The 19,246-nt window shown below is 33.9% G+C and overlaps 1 protein-coding gene across 5 annotated transcripts in view; it reads right to left on the reverse strand.

The window, feature by feature from the left end:
• LOC106671975 (beta-arrestin-1) overlaps positions 1-19,246 on the reverse strand; it is a 190,687-nt gene that overhangs the window by 62,402 nt on the left and 109,039 nt on the right. For all 5 annotated transcript variants that reach the window (XM_024225878.1, XM_014403004.2, XM_014403005.2 and 2 more), the window contains one exon: positions 6,577-6,662. In XM_024225878.1, the coding sequence (XP_024081646.1) occupies positions 6,577-6,611 (35 nt within the window). In that variant the 5' untranslated portion in view covers positions 6,612-6,662. The remainder of the gene's footprint in view (positions 1-6,576; positions 6,663-19,246) is intronic.

Below are 19,246 nucleotides of genomic sequence, written 5' to 3' on the forward strand. Positions count from 1 at the left end.
TTGATGAACAACTCTACCTCTATCTTGTCTGGCATGGTCATCCAGAAATCGAAAATCCCTGCCAATGAGATCCATGGTATTCCTCGATAATTTCTTGGACATAATGGACTGCCTACAGTGAAGTTTCCTTCAACAATATGGGGTCCAATTCCTCCTCCAGTGTAAATCCCAGCCCAGACCATTACACCGCCTACTCCAAATTGCACTGAAGGGAGCACGAACTGGAACGTTGTACGCATCCCCTGTTCTCGGTACACTCTTCGGCGCCTGCTATCACTATACAGGCAGAAAAGCGACTCATCAGTAAATATAGCAGTATTCCAATTAATGTTCTCTTTTGCACCACATTCTACTGAGTTGCCGGTGGCTGGCTGTAGCAGCAGGTCGTCTCAAAGGGTCTATCATTTCATTTAGGATCTTGCGGGCACTATGGAAAGGGTTCCTTCTTGCAGTAATGGCCTATTTCTGTCCTCCCTTAGCGGCGTAATGCCCTGAGATCCACTACAAGTCATCCTATTTGTACTTCCAGTCCTTCGGAATCGGGCTAAAGCCACGCTCTGAGAAACGCCAACTGCCTCTGCGATATCCACTTGCCGGTGACCTCGATGACTCATTCACAATAATATTGTCAATTTCTAATACCAGATGATGTCGGTCCATGGTGAAAGAGAATAGAACTGAATAAAAATGGAGAAAAGGTGTTTGTTTACAAAATGAGTAATCTTCATGTTTATGTGATAGTTTAAGTAAATCCGTTATTAAAAATTAGGATTAACATTTACAAATGCAGTGCATTCAACAAGATCAAAAATACAGTATATTTTATGACCGTTTGCCAACAAAACGCATAAACTGGACTTTCTATATGAACGGGAAGAAAAGTGTAACTACAAACTGAATTTTGTTGGTAGAGAGAAAATAATAAAATATTCCGCACACAGAAGTATGGAAAAATAAATTTCCGGCTACATTATTTCGATATCGTTGTTTCCGATGTTCCCTCATTTCGTAATTTATGTAACAGGAACTTTTACTAATAATTCTTTGTCTTTATAAATGTTTATAAACAAAAATAACGAATACATAATCTAAAAGGAATATGTATTTAATAATTTTTCTCTGATATTTTTCGCGTGCTCCTGATTTCACGATTTATTTATCTTCCCTTAATATTTTAAAATACATTGCAGACTTTGTAATACGTTATTACAAGAGGAAAGATGTCAAAAATGGAGAATAACGAGGGTGAAACGAATTTAGCTTTCGCCACTCACAAAGAAAAAATCAATACCAAATGAAATTTCCCAAACATACTTTTTATTAAATAAAACGACTCGGGTAATTTTAAGAGAAAATTTTTACGATAAACGTAAAAACAAATTATATAAATCACCAGGATATGGTATTTGTGATGTTTTTCATACTAGTTTACATTGTTCTATTTGAGTACAAAAATAAAATCTTGATTTGGAATCTAACATTGAAAATATAAGAATAAACGCATGTTAACCCATTTTGATCAAACACGCATCCGATGCATTGTTTTGATTATAAAAAATCAAATAATAAAATAATATAATAAAATAAAATAATAATGATTAACATCAATATTGATTCAATGCGCGAAAGATTATGTAATGACAGAAAATCCACAGGGTTTTTACGATTTTGCCTCGATTCTTAACAGGAAAGTAAAGGCAATGAGTTTTTACATTAAATCATAATGATGAAGAATGATTTTAGAAAGTGAGAGTGAGAGAAAGAGAGAATTTTTGATTTATTAAGCCCGAATTAGAACCGGAAAAATGGGGGGAAAATGTACTAGTGGTACATAAACAAAGGAACATATAGGAAGTAGGTCCAACAGGCTGGATATAAAAAAGCGCCTCAAATTATTTTCAATAATATATAATATAAGCATTAGACAATTTTATAAAGTTATAGGACAGTTTGATAGATAAATGTAAGTTTTCTATGTAAAACGTTTTGATTGCTTGATGCCTCTTTGAAAAAAAAAATGTAATAGTCTCGTGAATTAGGGCTGTGATCAGAAAACAAACAATGCTTTTATAGTAACGCTAAGTTTTCGACGATACATCGTCTTCTTCATGATCTACAGAGAACAACCGGAAAAAAAGAACATAATAAACGGCTAAACATCATTAGATAGACCAATAGACCAATATTAATACCAAGTTAAATCATAATGATGAAGAATGATTTTAAGGAGTAAGAGACAGAAACACTAATAACATGGAACAAAGAGGGCATCGGTGGCCTCAACGGTTTAGGCGTTGACACGGCGCTCATCACTGTAAGGTAAAGGTCCAGGGTTCGAATCTAGCGGCCCTGCATTCCAACCTGACATACTTATGGGCTTTTTCAAAAACACCGGCACCCCGAGGGTTGATATAACCTCTGCTGTTGCGAACCCTCGTAAAAAAAAAAATAAATAAATAAATAAAATAAAAAATAAAAATCAACCTAAATAATAGTAATTAACGACTAAAAAAAAAAAGCAATTACCGGAAAATTAATTAAGTTTCTATTCATATATATGTCGGAAGATCTTATAATAATCTTAAAATATGATGAATTAAAGTATGACAAAGGAAAAGCAACTGTTCTTCCATTTAAAGTTAAGAATTTTATGTTCTTAAAAAAAAAAAAATAATAATAAGGTCAGGAATCGATTGATGTTTCGCCATAGTACAGAACATGCAGAAAGTTGATGATGTGATTTTGGAGTTTGAGTTTGTTGAGTTTTTGTGTGAGATGATAGCATGTGGGTTGATCATAGATGGTAAGAGTGGAGGAGACAGAGATCTATCTATGCTGGCTGGAGGAGGACCGTTTCATGATTTTTCTTCTTTATTACCCATTACGGTGCTTAAGTTTTTCGTTTTGCGAATGGCCTGCATTTTTAGGATTATTTCTAATCCAGTATATTTCGTGGTCCGATTGACCAAATAACTTCTTTCAATTAATTAATCTTTATGTAAGGTATTGGTTGAAATGAAAAAGCCAGGGTCATGAGCAAGATTCGAACCCACGACCTTCCGCTAATTACGCCGCTGCTCTACCACTTGAGATATCGTGACCTCGATCCACTCTGACACCAATTTCCCATCTCAACCGCACCTTTTTGAATTTTCCCTCCTTTTTGCCATTTTTCGAGGTCACGATATCTCAAGTGGTAGAGCAGCGGCGTATCTAGCCGAAGATCGTGGGTTCGAATCCCGCTCGTGACATTGACTTTTTTATCTCTACTAAAAACTTTAATTAATTGTAATATATCAATTGGTCAAGCGGACCACGAAATAAGTGAATTTAATTATTTCTAATGTTGTGCGGGCACCTGCCTGAGTACTCTTAATAATTGTTGTTGTTTTTGCAGATTACATCGGTGTTAGGAGAAGACTATTTTCTAATTAAATTCACTAGTTTTCGAGGTCCGCTTGACCAATTAATATCTTTCAATTAATTGAGGTTTTTAATTAAGATAAAAACCTTAATTAATTGAAATTATTTTCTAAGAAGAATGAGTTGACACATTGAAGAAGAGTAAGTTATTTTAAAAGATTTGTTAAATAGAAAAACGATATTTTATTAATTTTTATTGTAATATTTAGTTTATTTTATAATTCTCACAGGGTTCCGTAATTATTTGGTCATTTAAAAACTTTTTAAGAAAAAACATGGATATTTCAAATGCTATTAATGGATTCTAGGACGAATCCACTCAGAATGACCGTGTTGAGAGAAGACCGTTTCTTTATATAGCTAATTAGTTGTGTAACTAATTAATAATTAATTGTGTAAACATTACTGCATTATTATTACATCTGTATATATTATATTATTGTATTAACTGTATTGAACCACAATAATGAGGATGTGTAAAGGTCTTAGTAACACATTTTGTGTGTAAAATGAAAAATAGTAAAGGAGAAGGAAACCCCAGTACAGCAATTTGTAAAAACATTTTCTTTATCGTGCCAACGTTTCGATCTTTATTGAGATCATCTTCAGGGCGTGCCTTCAGTGTGCCCTCTCATCACGAAAGACAAGAATGACACATCTACACGAAAAACAAACACTTTGAGCCCTGAAGATGATCTCAATAAAGATCGAAACGTTGGCACGATAAAGAAAATGATTTTTCTGAAACCTACGTCACACCAGACCACATCTCACCATCTCCGAATAATAATTAACTAACGGTCACTAAACCTACCACATAGTATGTTAAGGGTAACTAGTCACCAACCAGTGATTGGTAGTATGTACGTGTATGGAATGTGAGTCAAAGTTAGGGGACATTTGACAGTTGGTCCTGGAGACGAGTGGGCTAGACTTCGTTAGATTTTTATGGAATGAGCGTGCTTTGGAGGAGTATAAGGCTTAGATCCTAGCTTTTGGATTTTAATTAATAAACGTTGTTGTATGTGAAGATCTGGACAGATTCTTTGACAACGTTTATATACGTAATCACAATTTAAGAACTTTTACACACGCTAAATAACAAAAAAACTCCTTCTTCACTCTTTTAACAGAAACGTGGGGTGGTTAAATGGCTTTTGATGTTTAATTAAATTCTGTTGTTTATTAGTTAATGAAAACCCTTTTTTTATTAATATGTTTTGCAAGCCCCTTCACCGTTATTGATCCCATGGTACCTGGGGCCTTTTACTGATTTTGACAACCAAAGGCATAAATTACGAAAATCAGGCCAAGTTTCGCACAGTTTCGTCGATCGTTTAGCGAAATGTACGTAGAAAGAGCTTACGTACGGAAGGAGATGCTTCTATTCTATCTCCCCCAAAAGGCACTTTTAACATGAAATACTGCCTTGAACGATGCCCCAATAATTAAACTAGGTTGAGCCCTTAAGGCGTAAATTTTACTTTATAGAAATTAAAAATGAACAGGATGAACCTTTCCTCTTAAATCTCTCTAAACGTCTCTCCCTATGAAATGTAAGGTCATTTTCTATAAGCAATGATCATTGACAAGTTTTCAGTAAAATTCGAATACAATGGTTACAGTGTTCTTTTTACAATTTTTATTAATTTTTTAATTTTTGTAAATAAATTTATTTTACATTATTATTTATTTAAACATGAATTGTACTTTCTAATGAATTTACTTGTTTAAAAAAGTACAGGGAATTGGTTTTTTAACCAAAACCAAAAAATGAAGCTGAAGTTATCGACCTGCAGCACTTAATGTTACTAGTTGGATCTTCTTTATTTGACCTCCAACTCGTAACAAAACCAAAAATGATAAATTAGTCTCAAAAATCCCCATGATCTAAAAAACATACCTCACAAAAAATATAATACAATTTTTTTTAAAAATCCGGCTGTTTGTTAGAGAATATAAGACAAGACCAATAGTAGAGCTAATTGAACTAATATTGATTTTCATAAATGCCACAGATTATTTTTTCTATCGGAAAGGAATCTTTATAAATACTTCAAAAGAGTCAATGGAGCAGCGAGAGAGAGTGGTTAGGATGTTGTGTGTTCGAATCCCGGAATAGCCCATGGCTTTTCCATAGATAATGGTTGAAAAATTTAATGTAAACTGGTTTGACTTCTCATCCGTGCCACCTAACGCGGGTAGTTGGACTAGTTGGCCCGCCTGTAATACAGGAATTACATTAAGTTTACTTTACATCAAAATAATGCAAAATATAAAGTTGTTAAGAAAATAATAGTCATTTCTATTTACGTTTTAGTGGTCAATTGACCCAGTTACTTCATTCAATTAATTATTTTTTCTATGTAAGGTCTTGTTTGAGATAAAATAGTCAGTGTCACGAGCGGGATTCGAACCCACGACCTTCGGCTAAATACGCCGGCCGCTGCTCTATCACTTGAGCTATCGTGAATTCGATCCCCTCGGGCACTAACTCAATCTACCTTTCGAAGGGAAATGCTTAAGTTAGGTATGGAGGCGTCGGTGGCCGCAACGGTTTAGGCGTTGACACGGCACTCATCACTGTAAGGTAAAGGTGGTAAGGTAAATCTAGCGGCCCTCCATTCGAACCTGAAATACTTACAAATGGTATTTAGCCGAAGGACGTGGGTTCGAATCCCGCTATCGACACTTTTTAATCTCAACCAAGAACTTATATAGAAAGAATAACCCTTTTTGGCAAAACATCAATGCATTTGGGCTCGGTCGTACAACCATTATCTAAGAAAAAAATGTGTTCCGATGAATGATAATTTTATGCAAAAATTGTGAACACTGAGGAATTGAAAGCCGGAATTCAAGAGAAGCATTTTGACCGGATGTAATAAAATGGTGAGAAAGACGGCAGGAAGTTATCAATAAATTCAGACATAACGTGATCTAAAAATATCAGAATAAAGATAGTAAACTGAAATGTCCAGTAACCAGTTCAGTTAAATCTTTGCGAGGTTTACTATCTATTTATCCATCCTATCTTAAACTTTATAGTAAACATTTATCAGGAGGTCATCTCATTATTTGGGGGGGGGGGATAAGGAAAACATTTGTCTGACACAGGTCAGATTTATCGTACAAACAAGGGTTGTCTCTTACCTTGTTGCTTGTCGCCTAATTGTATTGTCTTCCATGATTAATGCAAAGGGCGGTGTGACCACGCGCCCCTTTCCTCTCGCTTCAACCTAAAACAATAAACATACAAACTTAAACAACTTGATACAGTGTATAAACGCCGTCGGAAAGCACTCCACAATAATTACAAAACAAATAATTTAGAAAAAATATTTTAAAATATATGGCTAAAACTTTCGAATTTATTATAACTTACAGTACCTACTGGTTTAACTTCATTTGCAAAGCAGATGAAAAATTTAAAAGTTCGATGGGTTCATTATACCAAGACAGACCCAATTGTTAATCAATTCCAAGAAAACTTAAAAATTATTATTATAAAACGGTCTTTAATTATAATATTCAAACCTCGCTTTTTCCTTGGAATCCGGACACTTATAAGCTCTTCGTTAAGTGCTCAGATTGTAATGCATAATTCAAGATTCGTGCACCACCGATTTAGCAAAAAAATTTAGGCAGGAAAGGCATAACTTAAAACAGTAGTGATCTTCTGAATGCTACAGAAAAACGTTTTTGGGATTTTAAAACTCTGAAAAGACTTTCAATTATAACAGTTGGTAAGAAAAACGCTTTTACATGATTCAACCAACGTTAAAAGTGTTTACAATGCATTTTATTGAAAAAATTTCAATTTTAAAATTAAACCAGTAAGTAAAACCAATAAAACCAATATGATCAAATCAAAAACCGGATGAAAATAATTATACCTTTACAAATGTTTGAAAAATTGGTTATTAATCCTTAATATAAAAAAAAAGTTTAAAATTTGCTGAATGAATCTTCTAAGCAATGAACTCTATTCCTACGCAAACGGATATTTCGCCTTTTAAATTTTGTTTATTCGATGAGTATGAATATTTATTTTAATACAAAAGAAAAGATTGATTCCGTAGACCGAGTTCTTTTTTCTATAAACTTTACAATCTTTGCCTTAAGTCACAATTTGTAGCAGCACTAGAAATCAATACCTCAAAAGCCTGCATATGGTGTCCTAAAGGAAAATCAGTGTTTTCCAACATAAAATCGGCGGTATTCGACCAGGTTGTTTGCTGGGCCCTCTCTTGTTCTCTTTATACATAAATGATCTCATTGATGCACTGGATAACGGGGTACAGATCGATGGCGTTGTGGTCAAAATTTTACTCTATGCAGATGACTTTGTCATACTTTCAGAAAGCCCAGAAGATGATAAAATCAACATTGATAAGTTGGTACCATACTGCGACCTTTGGGGGGTTTAAAGTCAACTTAGAAAAATCAAATTGGTAATTCGGAATGGAGGTAGACATCGTGCACGTTGTACATATCAAAACAATAGTATCACTGTTATCAACGAGTACGAGTATTTGGTGGTCACTCTCACTTCTAAGTTATCCTTTAAAAAACGTATTAAAGAAAAAGGCAGCACCTCTAAATTTGCAATTAACACCATCTGGAATCGGGCAATTACACACACACCTTTCAATCACCTTAATTGGCAAACTAGAGGTATTAACTGTAGCAGTTCTTCGCTACGCTTTACAAGTTTAGGGACTTCAATATTTACAGGATGTGGAAAGGGTTCAATTTTTTTTGTTCATAAATGTTTACTCTTCCTTGTTTCTCTCCAACCTATATTATTTTAAGTTGGATCCAATATTTCTTTATAATCTCAGAACTCGCTTTAAATGTATAGTTCGAATATTAAGTTTAGAATGGAAAAAAAGGGATATTTTGGGCTTCAACGTGGAATCTCTAGTATAAAAAAAATATTGTTAACGCTATCCTATGACTCTAGTTTCTATTTTTGTGATCCCAAAAAAGCGAAAGTTAGTCTTGATTCCTTGTCAGAAGCTTAACAGGATTTCTTAAAGATTCCAGGGTTGTGAATTCTCATTATACGCTGTACAAAGACTCAACCCAAATGTGAAGTTGGTAGGTAAAGATTGGTGGGTAAAAATAAGGAAAGTTTAAAAACAACTTCTAATAGGTGGTTAGTAAAGCTAAGGGGAGAAGTACTAATCCTGAACTTCGAACCCTACAAGGTTTCAGATCGGGAAGATTGTTCTCTGTTTGAAAGAATTTTCTCTTCGTTGCGATTCCGAAAACAGAACGTTATTCTTCGGACGCAGTGTGTTGTCAAGACAAGACTATATAAATTTGCTGGATGGATCAAATTGGTGAGCACTGACGGAGTACACCGGAGCAGCTTGGATTTACAGAAAAAATCTGGACCATGAATTTTATTTTTTAGGAAAAAGGATATATTTTTACTTCTTTTCATTCAATCATCAATGTAGACCACACTTCATTTAATTGCCTTTGGAGATTTTTCTTTAAATTTTTTTGTCTATCATTTATTATGTATCTGTATGTTTTTATGCCTAATTATATATGATTATAAATATTATGTATTCATGAATGCATTTGCTAAGAACATCTTCCGGCAGATGAAATTTCCTTGCCGTATCGATTATTTATGTATTTCTTCTTATTTCATCTCGTAAAAGTAATGTAATATTCAAAAGCTTTATTATTATTATTCATGAACACTCTGGTTCAATGTATGTTCTTGAAAAAGAAAGTAAATTCAGTTGTTTGTTACTGGCATGCTTTCGACCAATTTTAAGGCCATCATCAGGGCAAAACAAACCAAAATACGACATACTGACATATTTAAGTTTTTTACAGGCCATCTCAAATTTCCTTAAAGACCGACTCATTCCCAACATTGCCAAGGACCGTGATTATTACTATTATTACTAAATTACTATTATTGCTATTATTGTTATACGAACACTCTGGATCAAGGTATGGTCTTGAAGAAGAAAGCAAATTTAGTTGCTACTGCCTAGCTTTCGATCTATTTTAAGGTCATCATCAGGTCCTATATTAATTTCACATTACGAAAACATATTTGTACAATTTATTTAACAATGAATATAACTGTATAGAAACACAAACCACCTTAAATATGTCTACAGGCGATCTCAAATTTCAGTCTCTCATTGCGAAGGATTGTAACATTATTGAACCCTTACTAAATTATTATTATTACTATAAACAGAAAGGTTTAGGAATTTTTCCGCAAGAATTCTTGTCCTACGCATATGACACTAATATTGGCGCAAAATAAAACTTCTGATTAATTTATTTTTGATTATCTTAGCAAAAGTAAAAATGTCTACTTTAAATTTTGCAGAAACTATCGTTTAGAGAGAGAGAGGGAGGGAGGGAGAGAGAGAGAGAGAGAGAGAGAGAGAGAGAGAGAGAGAGAGAGATCTTATCCAAATTGCAAAAGGTTTCCATTTTCCTTCCATATTCCAATTTCCTCATAATAATCTTGTAAGAAAATGATCGTCATTTTACCACAAATAGAAATTTGAACTCTTGAATTTTGTTACACAGAATTCCTAACAATCGATAATTATATCAGAACAAAAACATATTTTTGTTGCATCGGATAAATCAATCGTCATTTTAAGTAAAAAGGAAATAAGTTATTTCCAATTTTGACATATGAATATAATTTTATAAGAAATGGGACACATCCCAGAAATTGACATTTTCAATTTGAAGTTTTGTAACATAAACGATACAAAATTGACTCAAAGGTAGTTCCTAATTTGGCCTTATGAAAAATAGAAAAGTATCAGATCCAAGTATACATTATTGTTTTAAGGCAAATCTACACTCACTAAAATCTGCGAAACTTTTAAGCCAGAATTATTGTCGATTTATATCGATTATCGATTATACGTCGTTTGCCGTTGTGGCCATAATTAAAAAGCTGAGCAAATAACATTCAACCGGGGAGAATATCTTCTTCAAAATACCTCAGGGTTGTTTTTTCTGGATAAATAACTTTTTCACTCCAAGTATGCAACAGTATTAATCAATAAAATAGAACAATTTGAGTGAAAACTAATGTACATAACAAACAGGTCATTAAAGTTTGTTGAAAAATCATTATAATTTTCAAATTAACTCCATTATACTATAAATTACTTCTTTCAATTAATTAATCTTTTGTATAAGGTTTTGGTTAAAATTAAAAAGTTAGTGTCACGAGCGGGACGTAGAATTTTTTGATTAACATGAAAACTTTATTATCATGTAAACATACAACATAGCACTAAAAATTAGTTTTTAAATAGCATGTACAATATAAGCTCTTGATTAAAATAATAACGGGCCAAGCATGTGGACATTGACGATAGCCTATCCCGAACGCCGTTTACTGCCGACTACGGACGACTTCGTCATTATATGCTTTTTATTTAGCCCCAATTCTATCAACAACGTTAACAGATTAAAAACAAAATGATTATTTTTTTATTTAAAAATAACAGTGCAAATCTGGAGAAATATTTTACTTGTTAACGATTTTGGGTCATTTCCAGTTTATTCAGCTTGTTGATGACCAATTTCGCATAATATCGGCACTTTTAATTATGATATTAAAGATATATCAGCATGGGAAAATATGGGATCAACAAATCTTAGGTTTTAAATCCCCAAGTCGAATTGATTGTTAGAAAATGGTTCACGATTGCCCTAAAATGGAAGTAAAAAACTGTTGTTTATAGGGTTTATCAACGCTCAATTTCACTCTTTTCGTCAAACGTTTCCAAACATAAGCAAACTGTATGCATTTGGCCAACTTCCAAACTGGAGCTTTTTTCGAACCAAAAACCCATGGGAGAAACAGAACTATTTTAGAGAATAGAGTTACAATAATCATTTTACGGTGAGTTTAAAATTTTTACATTTCAACTTCTAATATCTAGGTTTTTTCCAATTAATTTAAAACTTACAATACAATACAAATTGACCGTTGATAATGTAATTGAAAGTCATAAAAAATCGTAACATCTTTATAATGTAAGTCAGCAGCAATAAAAGCAATTGTTTTATAGTATACAAGACGTTGTAAACTAATATTTATTTTATCAGTTTTTTGTAAAACTTAAATTAATATTTATAGTAATTCTACAAGGAATTAACGATGTTCGAACCAAGTCGATTTTATTACTTGGATTGGATCAAAGACATCAGATAAAAATTTTCGATTAATTAATTAAATATAAAAGTTGCATCAGCACGGAGCACTGTATCAATTACATATTCGTATATTGTGCGTCCAACAGGGTGATGAAATTGATAATCCCGGCCCATCTAATCTCGCTTTATCTTTCGATCAACTGAATTAAACTAGGTTTGGATGAGGGGGAATCGAACTGCCTGATATTACGACTTTCATAAAAGTATATATGAACGTATTTCAGCCGACTGTACATTGCTTTCGAGATTGGATCTTTTCGGAAACTCGAAATTATTAAAGGAGTATTGAAGTTCGTTTGACTTGGCTGTTGTTCAGGGGGGCTTTATATCGGAAACAATGGAAACTTTTAAATGTTTAAACGTAATGACTTCGATCGGTTGGATGGTTTTACAAAGAATCCATAAGGTAAAACGCGGTCAATTGGGTAATATTGTTCTGAAACTTTTTTTAAAACCAGGTTATGCGAATGCGTGAAATCATAAAACTATTCTGTTTTCATAAATAAACTAGGGGGCGTCGGTGGCCGCAACGGTTTAGGCGTTGATACAACGCTCGTCACTGTAAGGTGAAGGTCCCGGGTTCGAATCCAGCGGCCCTGCATTCCAACCCGACATACTTACAAATGGGCTTTTTTCCAAAACACTGGCACCCCGAGGGTTGTATAACCGCTGCTGTTGCGAACCCTCGTAAAAAAACGTAAAAAAAACTAACTATAAATAAACTCTAACTCAGTAAAATTGGTCCGTTGGTTCAAGATGGGTTTATTCTGAGAAAAATCAAGATTTTAACTGTAAACACTTTATCTATAATGGTCTCGGATCATTTGTTAAAACAAAACCTTTCAAAAGATAGAAAAAACATATCATGCCATATTCCATTCTCATTAATTTTTTATTTTTCTGATAATCTTTCTACTATTTCAGAGAAGAACTGATATTACAATAGTTCTTCATTATCTCGATGCTTTATGCATTCATAAAAATTTACTCAATGTCGTGTTCTGTGGCCGAAGACTGAAACTAATCTGATGATTTTGAATAGTAATTGTAAACGCAAAAATCATCGAAGATAGTTCAATAGTTCATTTTACTCTGTTGATTTCAAGAAAGATTTTTTTATTTAAAAAAATCTGTCCTTATGAACTGTGTAAGTTAATAAATCGAAATACCGAGATAATAGTAACAATGTCGATCCTTATGGATCCGTCCGTCCTCGTTGATTTTGAAGGAAAAAAGACATTTGAATTGATCTGTGGGGTTTATTAAGTATAAATCAAATTAATTATCAAGTATAATCTATTGTAATATTTATATTACAACTTAGAAAAATCACCCTAGAAGGTAACAAGGAAGTAAGGCATTGCAATCTTTATGGGTCCGCCTTTTTTCGCTGTTTTTACTTGCAATATCGAGATTTTCGGCAGTGTCTCTTGACGTATGGCATTGATTTTATAATGACAAAATTATTTTTATACTAAAATTATATATATCCTTTAAAAAGTATAAATAACTAGTAAAACCGTGTTTCAGTACATTTGATTCTGTTGGTTTGATAGAAATTACCCGATTGACAGCTTTTGGGTGTGTCCCCTTTGTAGAGAAGAGTTGCTCAGGATGTCGAGGAGTGCCATGCCTAGGACCCTCACAGGGAGCGAGGAATGGCACCCGACATAAAGACGGTCAATGGGCACGAGAGTGGATTATTGGATCCCCTATTCCGATTATTAAGGAAACGGGGGGGGGGGTGTTTCCCATTTATAATATTGTAAAGATAGCTTTAAGTGTGTATGTATGTATTTATTTATTTGTGTGAATGAGTGAGTGGGCCGACTGCGGTATATCGAGAACCCCTCGGCCATCCCAATTTGAGAGCACATATGACTCCATTGTTGGTAGCCCAACATAACAAAGAGGAAAAAACCGAGAAGAAACAAATAAATTATAAAATATTAAGATATAAGTAAATATAATATTTTAAACAAACAATAATGAGATAAGGAAACTAGATATATGAAAATATGTATGTAATATGTAATTAGAAGAAACCTATCATATTTTGATCTCTGCTTTTTCTTTTTCTACTAAAAATTCTAATTAAATATTTACGGAATGAGCATAAGCGAATAACTTATAAGAACTATGTACAATACTTATATAAAGTAGGAGGTTTATGCGCCCACAAACTGCTGTGGTCATCGCCAGCCCTCTGCGTGTTTTCATTTATATATATTCATTTATATATATACAACGTCGACATCTTAAAATACTACCCTCTCGTTTGAACCTCAGGTTGTCAAATACAGAATAGAAATAAAACGTATCTATGTACAATCACCACACAATATAAATATACCAGCCTGGTGACATTTACTCCCCCAAAGTACTCGATAATAAGTATGTACTTAATGAGAATAATTTGCATTATTTGATACTGCACGTCAAACCTTTTAATTTTTCCAATTTACTCGCTAATCCTCGACAAATAATTAAAGAATCTCCAAATAAAGAAAATTCGGGGGAAAATTGAAAGTATTTTTTAACGATGTCGTAAAGAAGATTGAATAGGAATGTTTTTAAGTGCAGCCAACAGAAAGGCGATCCGGCGAAAAGGGGTTACGAGAAAAATGGTCGTTAAATAAAATATATCTTGGCACGGAGACTGGAGAAGGGTCACAGAACCCAGCTTCCCGAATATAATATCATCCAGTACAGCTGAGATGTTATATATTTTCACTGGGGCCGACGCAGATATTAGGGTTGGCTAAATCGATATTATCAGTGGCTTAGAGGTTTAAGGATCCAAATTCATATAAATTTTCATATTATTTCATCAATGGGTTGATTGTTGAAGCGCTTTGTTTTTTATGTGCATATACACTGACGGGCAAAAAATTCCATCCACTTGTAGTATAAATTGATTTGTACTTGATTAATCAATATATAATTAATTTGTGTTTCACGTTTTATAACATATAATAATTGAGTCTTTGTCTAAAAAAGTTTAAAAAAAGTAAATTCTAACGAAAAAAAAAGACGGACGGATAATAATTGTTTTAATTTTGTCCCAGAGTTTTAATAAGCATTTCAATATCACGTATTTCGCCTTCTTGCCCTAATCATCGCGTGCGATGACGCCTCCGCACACTTTCTACCAGTCTGAAAATGTCTCTTTGCTGGAGGTTAGCCCATTCTTCTCGACGAGTCCTTTCAAGGTCATGGAGTGTATGTATATATGTACGAAGTGATATACGTGGGTTCAAGTCTGGAGAACGGGCTGGCCAGGCTAAGACCCTGATATTATGCTGTGGAAGGTACGTTTGTACTATGTGAGCGACATGTGAACGGGAATTATCGTGCATTACGATAGGATTTCGCTGATTTCATCGAGGATAAGCAATGCATGATATCCATCCATATACACAAAATATCGTCCACATAGCGAGTGGCCGTCAAAGACCCTCCACGAACAACAACCAACTCTGTGCGACTCTCCATTGAGATTCCCGCCCACACCATCCCTGATCTACATTGAAAAGGTTACCTCTGGGAAAAATTACAGACTTCGTATCCTTCATTTTCCTCTACACACTCTTTCACACCCATTTGGAGATCGTAGAGCAAATCCACCCTCATCTGTTAACAGTACAACACACCAATCGTCCAAAGACCAATGGCTGTGTTCTCGAGCACATGCGAGTCTTGCAACTCTGTATTTTCTGGTCAATTCTGGTCTTCTTACGGGGCGAAAACGCATCAATATTGATGAAAGTCCATACTGATTTAATTTTCTTTGAGCAGCGCGTTTAGAAATTTGGACTCCTCCAACTTCCTGGAGCTGATGAATCGCTTGAACAACAGTAGGTGCCGGTTTCGCAAAATCAAAAAACGGTCATCCTGTGGTTCTGGGCTTTATGCGGTAGAACCCAGTTTCTCGAAAAACTCGTAAAAAGTCTCGCAGAGTTTCGTAGGGAACTCCGATAGCAATAGCCGCTCACATACCTGATGGAACATCCATCATCAATAGGAGCTACACTACGCGCAACATCCTCGGCACTAAGTGGCATTTTTAAGTTTAAAAATTGATATTAAGAAAACAAATATGAAAACTAAACAGTTTATTAAATTTCAATTCAAATGTGTCTGAAAAATATTTTAACTTACGTAAAAATTAAACGTTGAAAAATCCTTTATCCTTGTTTTGGATTAAGGATATCTATTTATCTGTGTGTGTGTATATATTATATATATACATCCAAGAAGGTACTAAGAGGAAAAGAAACACTGCAAACCACGACAGTGCACAAACCAGAAAAATGTTTCGAGATGAGATGGAAATTCTATTTGGATAGAAAGCAAATTATGTTATGAAAATTGAGATGAAAGTAAATTGAGTTTTAAAAATAAGGATTGAAGGCACATGAATTTGAAGCGAAGTTCTGAAGATTAAGATATCGAGGTAATTTTTTACAAAAAATTGTGTTAACTTCAATCGCAAATATATTGTCTACGTTTCATTTACATTAACGACCTACTTTTGCCCCATATCGATTTATTAATTATATTAAAGCTTTGGCCCTCGTTATATTCTTGTAATTTAAGTTAATATCGATTGAAGTTTTTCAGGGTTTTTTAGTCGATAATAGTCGAAATAAGATTTCGTTTTAAATTCTAGTTTATTTATCTTTATTTAAGAAGGTTTTTTGGACGAGAATATGAACGTACAAACAATGCGGAATTAACTTTTAATTGTACAAAGACACGAACCAACAAAGACTTAACTACCCATGCTGGTAACTACAAAAGGCTTAATTCAGATTCAGCCTCCTCTCATTTGACTTTCACCAGTACCTTCAAAAAGCCAGCCGAGCATAAAAGACAACATTCAACGATTCAAAAACAGCGAGAACAAGCGGACCAGGGTAATCGTTAAATAATACGGTAACTTACAAAATTTTATCATTTACTACACACGTAGTAAATATACTTCCATAAACGACTTAGTATAATTAAGCGGATGCAAGTAAATCTTACAGATTTAACAATTGACAATGCCTTCTTAAGAAGTAAAGGGGGCGGTTTTCCAGCTCGAATCTAAATTGAGAACAGTCGGTTTGGAATAATTTCAGAATCGGTTGGGAATAATTTCTTCCTGCACATAATTTGGCTTTGATGTTCGCCTGTAAATGTCTATCTGGACGAATCATTGTAACACCTAATTTATGTTCTTAGAATACTTATAAAATAATGCAACTTTGGTGAATCCCCAAAGGAAAAGCCACAATTGAGTATTTAAAATTTTAAAAAAGTTTTGCCATTTGTTATTTTTTAAGCAGCTACTGTGTATCCGGAAGTGCGAATTTTTCAACAGAAATGTCGTTATCTTGTGGAAAAGTTAATATAGTTTGAGAAATAAAAGCCAGATTTGTATTTTATTGACGCTAAAATTGAAAAATTACGCTTTTATGTTCGAAAAATATTTTAGACTAAAATCGCAAAAATGTTAATATTTCAGGAAAGAGTCAAAATAGAAACCTCGTTCTGATGTCAGCATTTAACCTTGTAACATCTTGCATAAATACATGAATACATAAATATGTAGACGAATATGTATATTTGAGGGCCAAGATTTCAGGCTTAATGCCCTTAATCGTTTTCGTCCTGAACGAGTTGGCTTATGGCCAAACTGGTACGTAAAAGGGCTTTTAGGTTTCAAAACGGGTAGAAGAGAGAATTTTGAACATATCGCATTCAGGGCATAAAGGGCTGTTGAATCTTTTGAATTTAAAAAAGAATGACAAGAAGACAATCCATCCCTAAGTTGCCGTGACCGGTCAAGGTTTGCTTGGCCCAGAAATCCTAAGACCGTCATCGCTCTTGCCCTCTCCTCTACATTTTGGAAGTACTGGCAGGCGTGTCTTTCTTTAGCACTTTTTCCCATCCGTTTTTCCACGCAGTGTCTCCAATTTTTTATGCTTCCAGAGCGCTGCCTTTTTAGGATGTTCCTCAGCATTCCTAGGACGTGTTCTACGCTTTTTAGGTCTGGTTCCCATTTTAATTTGCCTGATGGCAACTTTCCTTTGGAGGACTATGTCAAACGGCTGGACATAGGCGAATACTTCGAGGGCGCGCATTGATATCGTCCTGCAGCTCTACCCCTCGATACTTAACTTTCTCGCTTGCTTTTATTATTGCTTATTATCGCTTCTATCTTTATTATTGATATACATTATAAATTTTAGACATTAAGCTATGTTACCATTTGAATTGAGATTTTTTGTCACATTGTTGATAGTATTTGTTTCATATACATCGTTAAAAATTTTCATTGAGATTTAAAAAAAATAGCATATATGTAAATATGCTGTTAAAACAAATCCTTAAGTTGTTAAAATAGGATAATTTATTATATATGAAGCTAATTCAGCTATTTACTTGCCCATCCCATTGGTGTTTTATGTCGTTTTGCATTTAGCATATAACCTCTGTAGAAAATGTAACCTTTGGAATATAATAATAATAAAAACTTTTCTATTTACTCGAAAAAAAGAGTGCCGAAAGGTGAGTTTATGGTTGAGATAAACCGTAGCGCAAATCGGACGGTAACGTTTTAATTTATTTGCATTTAAATTTATAAAAGGGTCCCTGCTGTTGAATCTAAGTCGAACAAAAAGCCAGTCATCCAGGGAAAATACTTAGCACGAAAGGATTTTCCAGTGACGTTCTGTCAACTGAAAACGTGATTTTAACAACTCCCATAAACCACTGTTATATTTTTCCTTCGGTCGTAAAATGCGTTGATATTAAAAGGATTTAATTAAACTGTCCGGTTTACAGGGAAACAGAAAGATAACAGAACGCAAATTTCTTTAACATTTTTAGAAAAGACAGACTTTCTAAAATGACAGACATGACCAAAGGCATAGGAAAAGATCAGAATTAAAGAAAAGGAGGTTAATTTTTATTTAAAATTACTTGTAGGAATACACTAAAAAAATCGATGAAAAGTGACTGTCAATATAGTACCGACTCTTAAATATGCATTTATATGAGCTTCTTTGTTAAATTGATCTAGGAATAAACTATACAGCTTTGGCGATCGATAAACTCACAAATAGAAATTGAGCCTATATTTATCGTTTTAGTTTTGTAAAATTACCTCGGAGTAAAACTAATGATAAGCTCGTTTGTGTATATTTACAAACTTAGCTTCTGATAAGGATAAATAATTTTAAGAAATGCTTAAATGACAATATGAATAGGAAATTATTAATAATGTTTGATCAAAAAATGTGTATGTAAAACTGAAGCCAAACTTAACTTTTCAATAAGGCTACGTAGGACGGTTTTATTTTCGAACTTTGTTCATGATGAAGGGTAAATAGATTTGCAAGGGCATCCCGGAACTTTCATCTCGTAAAATAACGCTGTAAAAGTAAGCCAGAGTTAAATGCATCTTGTTGCCTTCGTCTATATGGAGATAGTGAGCGATATTTCATTGGGAAAACTCGCTTTTATAACTCCAATAAATCAAATTGTTACAGCAGGCTAATTTTACAAACACTCGAACCATGGCCGATTAGGTTTAGCAGAG

The sequence above is a fragment of the Cimex lectularius genome, unplaced genomic scaffold (assembly GCF_000648675.2).
Source record: "Cimex lectularius strain Harlan isolate CLEC.00 unplaced genomic scaffold, Clec_2.1 scaffold32, whole genome shotgun sequence".
NCBI classification, from domain to species: domain Eukaryota; kingdom Metazoa; phylum Arthropoda; class Insecta; order Hemiptera; family Cimicidae; genus Cimex; species Cimex lectularius.